Below are 13,683 nucleotides of genomic sequence, written 5' to 3' on the forward strand. Positions count from 1 at the left end.
TGAGTTGCCTGCATCAGTATCACTTCAGGTTGTGATGGAAGATGAATAACCCACCTGAGATCGGCTGAACAGTATTTCAGCCTTTATAACCATTTCTGAGGTTTGGTTTCCTTGTGGGTTTTGATGCCTCTGATTGGCTCAACATAAAGATGGTCCACGGATGTTGTACATGGGCATCTGACACCAGAAAGCTTTTCCAACATAATTAATATAATTATATATTAATTTTTTACTCTACTTTTATTCTTTTTCAGTTTTCCTCTCCACTTTAATTCTCTCTATTATTTTATAAAACACCATTATTTCTATTCTTCACATTGTAACTGTTTATCATTATTGTTGTACGTGAACCGATGTGACGGCTAAGACTGAATGTCGGCATACAAAAAACAAATAAATAAATAAAGGTCTCATCTAAAGTGGTCGTGAGAGTTCACGTGTCTGGTCATCTCTGGATCGTTTTCATGTTGACCCAATAAAAGGCATCAGCCTGCAAAGGATCCAGTTTTCTCCAGAACCGGCACTGCTGTTGGAACTCCACACTGCAGAATAAGCTTTGGTTGTCTTCAGTTTCCTGTGTTCTCTTTTCTCTCCCAGGAGCCCCCTTGCTCTCTGTGCTCCCTAAGGGTCCTGTAAGAGTGAAGGTTGGCCAGAACCTAAACTTGGAGTGCATGGGCACGGGGGACCCTCGCCCGGTGGTCAGCTGGCGTCGCACGGGCGTGCTTCAGAAGATCCACCAGCAGAGTCCATTGCACCTGGACAGTCACGCTGTGCTGCAGGTGAGCTCAGGACTCGCCTCCTCCTCCTTGGGTTCAGCGGTTTGCCAGGTCACAGCGTGAGCGCTGGTGGAGAATCCTGAATGTAGAGTAAAAATGCCACAAGCGGTTGGTTCAGCAAGGCCGGGAGGGTTATGACCAAAGAAATTCAGTTTTCCTCCATGACGCTCATGCTTAGAAGCTGTTTCTTTATTTTATTTATTTAGACATTCTTACATTCTGCTACTTCCATTACCTTGTTCAGGGCAGAGAACATGCGTAACATTCATAAACAGGCGAATTGGGGGTTTTATAGTGTTGGACTGGCATCTGAAAGCAGGAAATCCTTTTTATGGTCAATATCTGGCCCCTGCAGAAGAAAAGTTAGTAAACTCCCACCACACCCTCCCCCCCCCCCCCCCCAAAAAAAAAGAGAGTACCCAAGGGCTGAGGTCACTGCAGGGGTGTATCTAAGGTGAAGTCAGCTTTGAAACCTGACTCAGTCTCCATCTGCTAGCAGAGGAGCACATAACCCGTTGGTCCTGAGTCCATCTGTCTACACTAAGGAAAATGAAATTATCAGGTAAGTAATTTCTCCAATGTTGAATAGTGTAGCTGAGAGTGCAGATGCCTGTGGAAGGTCTATGTCGATTGGGAAGGTGTCGGATAAGTGATTGTCTAATTTTTCTCGGAATGATCTATCTGTCATGAAGGAAGAAATCCTGGTACTAATCGATCTTTGACTAATGATCTTTGACTAATGATCTTTGAAAAACTGGAACAGGCAGGAAAGGTCAATGACTGGATATAGGATTCATCAGTGTCAAACCCCTGTAGTATTTGGTCGGTTAAGAAGATGAGTAGGGTTTCTGTTGAGCGATCTTTTCTGAAGCTGAATTGGTTTGGGTATAGAATATTGTTGTCACCTAAGTAGCTTTCTAATTGTGATAGCACTGCTTTTTCTAGGACATTAGCAATGAAAGGCAGGTTGGCGATTGGTCGATAATTGTCCCAATCATCAATTCTGCTAGTTTTATTTTTTTGGATTGGTTTAATCATGGCTTGCTTTGCTTTATCTGGGACCAATCCTTCTGATAGCGAAAAGTTGACCATTGTTGTGATTGTTGGAGTTATTACGCTGTGTACTAATTTCAGAGAACTTGCAGGGATTGGAAAGTGGGTGGATAGCTGGTTTAATTTTTGTAATGATTTGGTTAGTTTCAAGTTTTGATACTGTGTTGAAAGTGTTCCATTTTGCTTGCTCATGTTTTTCTTCCTGTTCTTTTTTTGGTAAGCAGGTGGTGAATTGTGTTTTTAACTTATTGATTTTGTCTAGCAATGAAGTAGCATGTTCATTGCAGGAGTTCTTTGTAAAGTTGTGGTTATTTATGATGAATGTAGATGGGTCCTTGGTTAGGTTTTTGACTGTTTTGAATAGTAGTTTGGAATTGAATATTACATCATGAATCCGTTTAGCGTAATAGTCTTTTTTTTTTTTTGCTTTATTGATTTGTTCACGGTATTTTGCTAAGTGATTTGTATTTTTATAGGGATTTTATAGATTGGCTTTTCATATTTTCTCAGGGTTTGTTTGGCATGTCTTAGCTCTTCATTATAGCAACGTTTCTTAATTTTAGAGGTATTGCATTCATTTTGAAAAGTTTTTTCCTGGACTGGGCATAGGATATCGGCTATCTCATTGATTATTTTATCCCAGGAGTCAAAAGCTGAAGAGGCATTATCATATTTAAGATCAGTTATCTTATTTTTAATAGAACCAAAAATTCTTGAATAGTCTATCTTTTTCCTGTATGTGAATGATTGATTATTATGTGAAATTGTTTTCTGTGTGTTGAGGAGGAATATTTTAGTTTTTATTAGTTGGTAGTCAGACCAGGGTAGTATGTAGTGAGATGCATTGATTTTGCAGTTCTTGTGATTGGCGAATATTAGGTCAAGGGTGTGACCTATTTTATGAGTGGGGTTAGTTATAAATTGTGAACAGCCTATTGCTTTCATCGTATCTAGGAAGATTTTACTTGCGGTGTTTTTAAGTGTGCTGTCTACATGTAAGTTAAAGTCCCCAATGATTATTGTGGATTCAGGTGATAAAAATGCCTTTGTGAAAATTTCGATTAGAGGTAAGCAGTCTTTTTGGAGTGTTCCAGGTGGGCAGTAGACGGTACCTATATTTAATTGAGTTGATTTTAATATTGCCGCCTCGTATGGCGGGGTTAATCTCTACTTTGTAGGGTTTGAGCTTTAGTTCTTTTTTACTGATTATTAAAAGACCTCCACTTTCCATTTGTGTCTGGGGAAATGAAAGATATCATAATTGGGGTTATCAATTTGTTTTGAGAACATTATCACTGTCTTTCAGCCATGTTTCAGTGATGCAGAAGATGGTAGGTTTTGTTCTTCCTGAAGATCATTTAACAATGGGATTTTCGTAGTCAATGATTGAATGTTTAGTAATAAAAGAGTCAGCATTAGGCAAGGAGAGGTTGCATGAGAGTTGTTACTCATCTTGGGGTAGATCAGCTTTCGGCTCTTTGTTTGCTTGCATTGGGGAGGTTCTGTGGAAATTTCCATATATTCCTTGTCCTGTTATGGTTTCAATGGGGTATGTTGCTTTTTCTGCTCCCAGATTCCATCAGTGAAGCCAGAAGACGCCGGCACCTACACCTGCGTGGGCCAGAACCCTGTGGGTTCCGCTCAGGTCCAAGTGGAGGTTCACGTTGAAAGTAACGTTGCGAGACCTGGAGCTCCCCAGGTCACCGTGGAGGAGCCAGTAGTGGTCGCAGTGACCGGCACAAGCGTCATTTTACGCTGCTCTGCTTCAGGTATGCTCCTCCCACATTTTATTTTCATAGTGCTAGGTCAGGGTTAGGCTAGGCTTCTGGAGGCCCATGGTATAATGAAAAGGTGGAATCACAGATATGGTAGGAAATAAAACAAAGAGGAGGGAAAGAATAGAAAGTGCAACAGAGCAAATGGGGTGAGAGAAGCAGAGAAAGGAAATGTTTTTAGATATTGTGCCGGCCTGGCCTCATCCCTCACTGCCCCTAGGTGATCTGGGTGTGTCTAGCCAGCTGGCTAGGGGCTGGAGAGGAAACACCCAAGTCACCTTTCTAGGATTCAGTTAGCATCCACTCTGCAGTGACCTTGAACGCCCAACAGACAGGAGGTGTAAAACTGGATGAGAATGGGCTTGGCTGATCGTGGTCCTCCTTTTCTTTCTTATCTAGGCCACCCCACTCCTACCATCAAGTGGTCCAAGCTGAGAGCCCCTCTGCCTTGGCAGCACCAGCTGGTGAATGACACGCTCATCATCCCCAATGTGGGGCAGCAGGACTCGGGGCAGTACATCTGCAACGCCTCCAACACCGCTGGCTACAATGAAGTTTTCATCACCCTGGATGTAGAGAGTAAGGCGCCTTCCAGCACTTAATGCCAAGCCACATAGCAATGGGCATTTGCAGAGAATCTTTCATTGTCTGGACATGTTCCAGCCAGGACTAGAACCAGCAGCCTTCTGGTCTAGAGGCAGCAGCTGTACCAAAAAGCCAAGAGGAAACCCTTCAACTGCCCACTCAATAGTTTTCCTTAGCTGTAGTTGTTCTGTTTCTTCACTGCAGGGGTTAATACATATTCTTCCCTGTTTAATAAGAGATGTAATGCCAAGCAAACAAACACAAGCAAGCTTTAATACAGTGCCACTTGATGCATTGTTCATGTTCAGATACCACACGTAGTATGGGTGTTCCAGGAGATTTAAAATCCGAATCAGATGCCACTGTGAGGGAATGCCCAGTCGAGTCTAGAACCAGTAACCCTGCAGAGGAATTGGAGGGGATGATAATGCTGTTCAGAAATGATAGCAAAATCTGGAAGATGGGTAGACACACGGGGAGAGTTGGGAAAAAAAATGAAAAGCCAGGAAGAACAGTCACAGTTTCGGAAACTGGATGATGCAAAAAAAAAAAAAAAAAAAAACAAAAGGTAAAATCAGGTACCCGGTGCACAAAATTCCATTAGCCACTTATCAGCTGGGATGAAAAGGGGCCCAGATTTAATCAGTAAGTCAGAGCATTAAAGCAACCAGGAAAGCTGAGAGGATAGAAGCAACTGCGAAACATAAGAACATGCCATACTGGTTCAGACCGAGGGTCCATCAAGCCCAGCATCCTGTCTCCAACAGTGGCCAATCCAGGCCATAAGAACCTGGCAAGTACCCAAAAACTAAGTCTATTCCATGTAACCATTGCTAATGGCAGTGGCTGTCAACTTAATTAATAGCAGGAAATGGACTAACAAAATAGGGCAATTCTTATACCACACACCTCACTGAAGGGGTTAAAGGGAAAACATAATAAAAACATTCAAATATTTAGCGGGCATCAATAAAATACGAGAAGGTAGCATTTGTCATTTAAAATAAAGAAATTAAAAGGAAATTGGAGGGGGAAAGAGGCTCAGCGGAGAAGGGAGGAAATATTACTCTCCTGAGAGGGTGGTAGATAACCTACCAGCAGAGGTGGAAGCAACCAGAAGCGTGCATGCTTGGGACAGATTTAATTTAATTAAAAATGTGTTGAATCAGTCTTTCCAGTCCTCTAGGACTCTTCAAGGTGGAGTAGAATAAAGCCAACATGCAGATAAAGCTGGGAGTGGTAAGAGCAGGATGGGGGAGCAGTAGGGTGCAAGAAACGGGGCCCCCGGGTGGTGGATGAGATTTGTAAATGTTTATGCTCATCTACCCAAGGCTGGAAAAAAGGATACAACAAAGCTACTAGCCCAGAGCATTGGTAGACTCCCAAGAAGATGAGACAAGATTAACAAACAGGGCTTTGGTACGTTCTTGGATATAACTGAGAGCATTGGTAGCAGGCTAGTTTGGTTACAGCCCCCAGGTAAGGACTAAAGATGAAGGCGATGAATTTTGTATGGCTGACAGAAGGGAGATATCTTTAGTACGATGGTCTGTTCTAAAGGCAAAGAAAGATAACTAGAACATGATAGGTGGTCAGACTTCTGTGGCTGATAGCTAGTAAGTAGGTGATGTCCTTAACTAGAACTGTGCAGGCAGGACATCCAGGCAGCTCGTGTGGACCAAACAGGCCGTTCCTAGCGTGTAGCCAGATGGACTCAAGACCAATGGGTTATGCTCCCCTGCCAGCAGATGGAGACAGAGTCAAATTTCAAAGCTGACATCACCCTAGATACACCCCTGCAGTAACCTCAACCCTTCAGTATTTCTCCATCTCCAGCAGATCCTGGACGTACCTCTCCCTATGGGATTGAGCCCCACTCTCCTGCGGTAATACCTAAAGGTTCCTCCTCCAGTTGAGAATTTCTGAGGCGATTTCCGAGATCCCTCAGAGGTGTGCTGTGGTCCGGTAGCCAGTTCCCGGCGTGGACTTTGCTGCTTAAGCAGCTGAAAGGCAGCGGGTGCAGGGAGCCGAGCGCGGCAGTGATAGCCAAAGCCCTCTCCCCCCACAGCTGGAAACTGTCTCTGTACTCAGCCTGTAAGTGCTGGACACACGTAAGTAAAAAAAGAGAGAGAGAGAGAAGATTGACCTCCCGATTCAGAGACATTTGGAGAGGTTTTGGTAAGACTTTCTCCGGTCTCCTGGCTCGGTGCGCCATACCGATGTCGTTCCCGATCCAGTTGGGGTAAGGGGAAGTGGGCTTCTGAGTGGGTTGAGCAGCCCCCCTCTCCCTCTCGGTGGACTAGGCCCTGCTTTAGGCTTGGTCGGCACACCATATGGTAGGCTGCGGCGGTGTCATCTTGCGCGCCGTATTGCCCTCCATAGAATGTTGGTACGCACAATGCATTGGCTCTGTGCATGTGCTGTGCACATAACATTGCGTGCGTACATACGCGCAGAATAGAGGTAAAGCCGGGGGCACAGGCTGTGCATGCACCTCGCTGCATCCCTCCTAGGCGCCTGAAATCTGTGCGCATAAAATTTTAAGCACGAGCCGACAGAACACACAGTTACCGCCGCCAATGGCTCCAGCAGCCAAGAAACATTAGGGCTTCACAGTCTGACCTGGATTCCAACTTATATCAGCACTGTGAAGAAGCCCAGGGAGAGTTGGCCTCCCCAGACTTTGCTAAGCCTGGCTCCTCCCATTCAGATGATGGGTTAGCCACAGCCTTAACTGGAAGTACCCCAGATCTGAGTACTCTCGGGACTGGGTCATCCATGGAAGAGGGAAATTCAGTGACACCAACCTCAGTACCTCCTGGGCTAGGCATGGACCCGGCTGTCTTCTCTTGGGTTGAATTTTTCTAGGGCCTTCAAGCCTTCCTACAGGCGGTCTGCTACCTCACTTGCTCCTGTCCGAATGGAAACTCAGCTGGTAAGCCCTACTTCTCCCTGTCCTATTAGCAGGCCTCGAGGCATGCCAGGGATCCAGTCGGCACGGATGAAGAGGAGGATACAGATTCCTTGGAGGATGGGGAAATTCCCCCTGGTTTAGAACCATATTGGAGAGATCCAAAATCACAAAGACTCTGAGCCGAAGTGTGCACTCCAAATTATCAATATCAATCACTAAAGGAATTGCTGGAAAATTGAAAGGTCCAAACTTAGATAGTGCATGAAAAAAATTTTCTTTTATTTAACTCGGCAACTCCATTGCTCAAATGTCAAGCATAGTGGTTCTCTTTAGGGTCCCCCAACACGGACCCCGTGTTTCGCCCGAAGGCTGCGTCGGGAGGTACAAGTTAAGTATTTTGAAACTGAAACATAAAACAGGGTATATGTAAACATTCATATAAACAGGACCAAAAACAAGGTACATATTGTCAAAAATTAAGCTAATAAAACATACCTTAGAGGCAAAGTGACATTCATACAGCTGACAAGGCAAGGAGAGCGGGGGGAAAGGACAGAACTCTGCATTTAAAGGGAACAATTTGGCGCAAAAATTTGCAGATGGAACCAAATTCTTAATAAATGTTCCTTCAACTTGATGCTGCTAATCATTGAGACTCTAAACAGCAATGGAGACTACTCTTTTAAGGCTCCTCAGGATGAGGGCTATAATCCCAGTACCTGCGACACAGGAAAATACGTGTTATTTCATCTATTTCATCGTACCCTAGAAGGAAGGTTCCTTTTGCCCCATTCTGGACCTCAAGAGTGTCAACATCTACGAGTTAATCATTTCTGCATGGAAGCCCTATGCTCCATGATAATGGCCATACAATCGGAAGAGTTCTTAACCTCCCTGGACCTATTCGAGGCCTACCTACATATTCCAATCCGTCAAGAACACCAACATTTCCTCATTAACAGTTCCGGGCACTGCCCTTTGGCCTAGCCATCGCCCCAGAACATTTTTCAAGATTATTATGGTCATAGTGGCAGCATTGAGAAACAAGGGAATCCTGGTGCACCTGTTCTTGGAAAACTGGTTGATCTGGCCAAGTCTGTGGAAGACAGTCTCTGAGTGATCAACAGGGTGACCTCCTTGCTTCAGCACCTCGGTTGGGTCATAAACCTGGACAAAAGCCCTCCCAGTTCTTGGACTATCTGAGAGTCTGGTTCAACACCAAGCAGGGCAAGGTCTTCCTTCCGACCACGTGGATAAGGAAGTTGATGTCCAAGTGCGTCAGTTGATGAGCACTATACGCCCAACAGTGTGAAGCTATCTCCAAGTTCTCAGTTTGATGGCAGCAGCTCTGGAGGTAGTGCAGTGGTGAGGGCACACATGTGACCATTTCAACGCTCTCTACTGTCATGTTAGAACCCACAGTCTCAAGACTATTCGATTCACCTCCACTTACCAATGGGAGTATGCTCTCGGCTCCAGTGGTGGCTACATGAAGCTCTCCAAACTGGCTGGTCATCACAACAGACCCAAGGCCTCCAGGGCTGGGGAGCTCACTATCAGGAACTGATGGAATAGGGATGTTGGACCAAGGAAGAGGCCCTCTGGAACATCAACCACCTGGAAGCCCGGGCAGTCAGATTGTTATCTACAATTCAGCCACAGACTCCAGGGTCAAGCTGTCCATGTAATGTCAGACAACGCAATAATGGTAGGCTACATCAACTGCCAGAGTGGAACCAAGAGCCAGCAAGTGTCACAGGAGATGGATCTCCTTATGGAATGGGTGGAAATACATCTACAGATGATCTCAGCCTCCCACATCGCAGGAAAAGACAATGTCAGAGCAGACTTTCTAAGCAGGGAGGGTCTGGATCCAGGAGAGTGGGTGTTGTCAGTCAAAGTCTTTCAGCTGGTAGCAGATCGTTGGGGTCTCCCTGTCTATTGTCCTGCTGGCCACATCTCTCAATGCAAAGGTTCCCCGATTCTTAAGACACAGAAGAGGTCAGTGGTCCCTGGGGATCGATGCTGTCATTCAGACCCGGCCAGAAAAAGAGTTGCTATACACCTTCCCTCCATGGCCTTTGCTGGGCAGGGTCATTCGCAGAATCAAGCATCACAGGAGAATAGTCCTACTATTAGCTCCAGATTGGCCCAGGCGTCCATGTTATGCAGGCATGCAGTGTCTCCTGGTGGAGACCCCCCTGTGCCTCCCACCACACAGGGACCTGCTACAGCAGGGACCGGTCCTTCACGACGTTCTGACTCGATTCTGCTTATGGTCTGGCCCTTGAGATGGCTCACCTGATGATGCGAGGATATTCTGCAGCATTAATTGCCACATTACTCCACACTTGGAAGTTCTCTACGTCCCTAGCATATGTGCAGGTCTGGAGAGTATTTGAGGCCTGGTGCAAGGAAAACAGGGTCCTCCCTCGGGCGGTCAAAATCCCACTAATTCTGGAATTTTTGCAGGACTGCTTGAATAAATGTTTGACCCTTAACTCCTTGCAGGTCCAGATAGCGGCTCTCTCCTGTTTCAGGGGTGAGGTGAACAGGACCCGTTTTCTGAAAAGAGTGAAACACCCCCAGCCACCCCTTCGGTGTCCGGTTCCCTTGTGGAATCTTAATCTAGTATTAGAATTTTTGGCAGAGCCTTCCTTTCGTCCACTGCACAGTCTTTCATTTGAATCAGTCCATTTCATTGCCATCCCTAGATAAGCTCAAGGACATGGAAGAATACTGCCTCCTCCATCACTTGAATGTCAGTAGACTTTTGGTGCAATATCTGGAAGTTTCAGAACCGGTCCGAAAGATGGACCGCTGTTTGTCTTACACGGTGGAAGGAAGCAGGGTGAACCAGCTTCGCATGTTACCATAGCTCGCTGGATTGAGGAGAGGTGGTCATGGGAACCTATGTGGAGGCAGGAAAGCCATTACCTTCTCAGGTTAAAGCTCATTTCACTAGGGTTCAGGCGGTCTCAAGGGAGGAAGCTAGACTGCTGTCTCCCGTCGATATCTGCCGAGCAGGGACATGGTCCTCCTTACACACCTTCTCCAGGTTCTATCGCCTGGACGTACAGGCCCAAGAGGATTCAGCCTTTCAAGGCTTTCAGGCTCCCACCCCGATCGGGAGTAGCTTTTGTACATCCCGTTGATCCTGAATCCATATGGCTACATGCTAGGAAACAGAGAAATTACTTATCTGATAATTTCATTTTCCTTTGTGTAGGCAGATGGACTCAGCATCCCTCCCACAGCTGCTCAAGAACGGTGCCAAAGATTTGCCCATGGAGTAGATATCAATTCCAAGAGATTACTTGTAAGCCATTATCCAATCCCTAGATCGGGTAATCTATATTCTTACTGTGGTTCAATGTTTGGTTGAGTGCCATTACGGTTATCCATTTTTAATCGTATTTTAAATCAAGTTTTTTCAATAGTATGTCCACAGTGGCTTTTGAAGAGAATACTGAAGGAGTGAGGTCACTGCAGGGGGGTATCTAGGGTGATGTCAGCTTTGAAATCTGACTCCATCTGCTGGCAGCGGAGCACAACCCATTGGTCCTGAGTCCATCTGTCTACACTAAGGAAAACGAAATTATCAGGTAAGTAATTTCTCCATTACCTGCTGACATCTACTACATTTGTATGATTGTAAAACATTGTTATTTCAGTTGCCTTATGATGATGAGATATAGACAGTGACATCTGTGTTAAACAAAATAGGTATTTCCTTGCCTGCCTGATTGCTTATGAAACTGTTATACAAAATTTAGCAAATGAAATTCATCTTAGCCTCATTTCAACAGAACTGAAAGGCTTGTGAGCTCTTACTGATGTATCTGTTGTGGTTGTGGTCCTCCCCCACCCCCCTCCCCCACACACACATAACTTTGGACTGGGTGGACCTATCTGCACCAAATTTGATGTGGTTTGGTGCCTGGATGGGGGCATCAGACTTTTTGGTTTGAAAGTTGGAGGATGTTATGCAAGTTTGCCATAGGAAATGCATTGGGGGTTGAACCCGAGGCTAAAGAGTATGACAACTTCCATTGATTGGTTTGACAACATTCTTAAGAAGCTATTGCCTTTCTCTGCCTATAAATATGGCCTGCATTTACAATAGTTATCTATTAACTGGTACTTCAGCATGCTTATGGCACTGTAACTAAATGGTGTATTATTGTATGATGTGCCGCGATCTTTTTCTGGAAAGCGATCGATAAATGCTAATAAATGAAATTATCACTAGAAGTGGTAAAGACTTCTTATGCTCTCTACAGCCACTACATGGACAACTAATTCCTTAGGTAAAACTGGTGTAATTTCCCCATCCAGTAAGCCATGTGATTTTGAGTTGCTTGCTTTACCTTCCTATGCATCCAGGTGACTGGTCAGTAGACTGGTTCACAGTGGCATTGCCCTTTCAAGGCTTCCTTTATTCTCCCACAGCACCACCTTATGCCACCAGCCTACCAGATGAGCTATCCGTGGGTGTGGGAGAGGCAGTTCAGCTGCAGTGCCTCGCCCATGGTACTCCACCCCTCCGCTTCCAGTGGACCAAAGTCAACGGCAGCCTCTCCAACAGAGCCAGCATCAGGGAAGGAGTGCTTCACATCAACCCTGCCACCCAGGAAGACGAGGGCAGATATCGCTGCAGCGTCAGCAACAAAGTGGGCACCGGGGAGGCACTGGCCCATGTCCACGTATTGGGTAAATGTCTTGGGAGAGGAGGTCATGTGATTGTTGTAGCAGGGTTCTTCATCAGCTTCATATTGGGCCAGTTGTGCGGAGTTTTTGGGGAAAGCAAATGTGTGAAGTCGGGAAGTTTCACCTGTTGCGAGATCATTGTAAATGTAGAGGTCAATATTCAAAAGCCGTCTAAATGGCTGCCCGACTAGAGTCAAAGCCATATGCAGCTAAAGTCCAGTCGCATAATGACTCTTTAGGTCTTAAACATATTTTGATTATTTGATAATGCTTTAATTAAATACCTTTAAACAGAAAGAACTGGGGGCATGGGGTTACCAGCTCTTTTTCAAGGACTTGAGATTCCCATGAGGTCTTTCAGGGATGTCAGTGAGCACAGAGCTGGTGGAAACAGCAAACAAAAGAGAGAGTACAGGTGTGGTGCAGTAAGGGAACATAGAGCTGAAGTCTAAATCTTGGGAATGACTGGAGCTGCCTGTTGACTAGAGACATAGCCTGCAAAGGTAATAAATACCGTTGTATTGTAAAAGATTCCTACTGGTGATGGGAATGACTGCTTGTGCTTGTCCACATTGTGCATAACATCATCAAATGAATTACATTACCATCTGGGCCTGGAGGGTCACCAGGACTGCTTATAGACTGCCATGGAAGCTAGCATAGTTTAGGAACTGATCAAAACTGGGCAGTGAAATGTAGAAAATGGCAGGAAAAACTATAGTTTTAACATGGTACTCCAGGGATTGCTTTCGTGTCTGTTTAAAGTAACCTAGCTGTAAAAATCCATGGTGGTAATCCTCCTCTAGTAGATTGAAGATGGGTTCTATACTCATTGGTGGCTGCTCTGTAAACCAGGATCACAGGTCCTCCTATTTTGATTCACCTTTTGTCTTCCCTTTCCTTTCCTTGCCCAGGAGCTTCTCTGGCAGTCCGGGTTTCTCCACAGATTGATGTGAAGGGGGTGAGCGGCACGGCGGAGTTCACCTGCAGCATCATTGGAGGCTCCCAAGCAAGGATTGAGTGGTTCAAAGAAGGAGGACAGCTTCCACCCCACCACAGCGTACAAGATGGGGTGCTAAGGTAGTATACGGTGTACACGAGAGGATCTGAACTGAAAGGGTAGCTTCACTGTCTAAATAAGGAGCTCCAAAGATTTTTGTAATTCCTTCAAATGCCAGCATGACCAACTTGGCCTTTCATCCATTCAAAACTGATGCAGCAAGTACCAGTAAATAAGAACGGTGTGCTATATTTGGAAATACATTTTGGACAAAAATGCTTTATAGTTGATTGTTCTTTCTGTCGTCATTTTCTCAGCGAGTTAGTTTGGACCTGCTGGGATGCGGTGGAACTCAAACATTGGCTTTGGGATGGTGGGAGGCTGGCTCTGAGGAGGCATGGGATCTAGTGTGACACCATGAAGTAGGCACAGAGATCAGCTATGGAGGGGTTAATGAGGAGGGTGTTGGGGATCAGGCAGGCTGTGAGGGGAAATATTCATTTCTCATTGCAGAATCCAGAATTTGGATCGTGGAAGCCAAGGTATATATACCTGCCGAGCCACCAGCCCCTTTGGCCAGGCGCAAGATAGTGCCAAGCTTGTCATTCAAGGTAAGGCACAGACATGTTTTCTTCTCTTCTTATGTGCTCATACACTGCTACCCACAGAGTCCTTTTTTTTTAACAGATATTTGATGCAGGTTAAGGCTTGGCATTCTCCTCCTCTTACCCACTATTCCTGTGCAATTCCTGTCATGCAGAGACTTCACTAGGGTTCCAGTAACGCATGCAAAGCAATGCGTGGCCTTGTACTTCCCCATATTTCTCTCTGTATTACTAGAAAGGGAGCCTTTGGTCCCTTGGGCTCTCT

The 13,683-nt window shown here is 45.4% G+C and overlaps 1 protein-coding gene across 18 annotated transcripts in view; it reads left to right on the forward strand.

Annotated features, from left to right (window-relative positions):
• The window catches only part of HSPG2 (heparan sulfate proteoglycan 2), a 266,429-nt gene that overhangs the window by 213,849 nt on the left and 38,897 nt on the right, over positions 1–13,683 (forward strand). For all 18 annotated transcript variants that reach the window (XM_029578876.1, XM_029578880.1, XM_029578878.1 and 15 more), the window contains 6 exons: positions 598–779; positions 3,403–3,598; positions 4,004–4,183; positions 11,556–11,816; positions 12,728–12,893; positions 13,327–13,424. In XM_029578876.1, coding sequence (XP_029434736.1) covers positions 598–779; positions 3,403–3,598; positions 4,004–4,183; positions 11,556–11,816; positions 12,728–12,893; positions 13,327–13,424 — 1,083 coding nt within the window. The remainder of the gene's footprint in view (positions 1–597; positions 780–3,402; positions 3,599–4,003; positions 4,184–11,555; positions 11,817–12,727; positions 12,894–13,326; positions 13,425–13,683) is intronic.

This window comes from Rhinatrema bivittatum, chromosome 15, assembly GCF_901001135.1.
Source record: "Rhinatrema bivittatum chromosome 15, aRhiBiv1.1, whole genome shotgun sequence".
NCBI lineage: Eukaryota > Metazoa > Chordata > Amphibia > Gymnophiona > Rhinatrematidae > Rhinatrema > Rhinatrema bivittatum.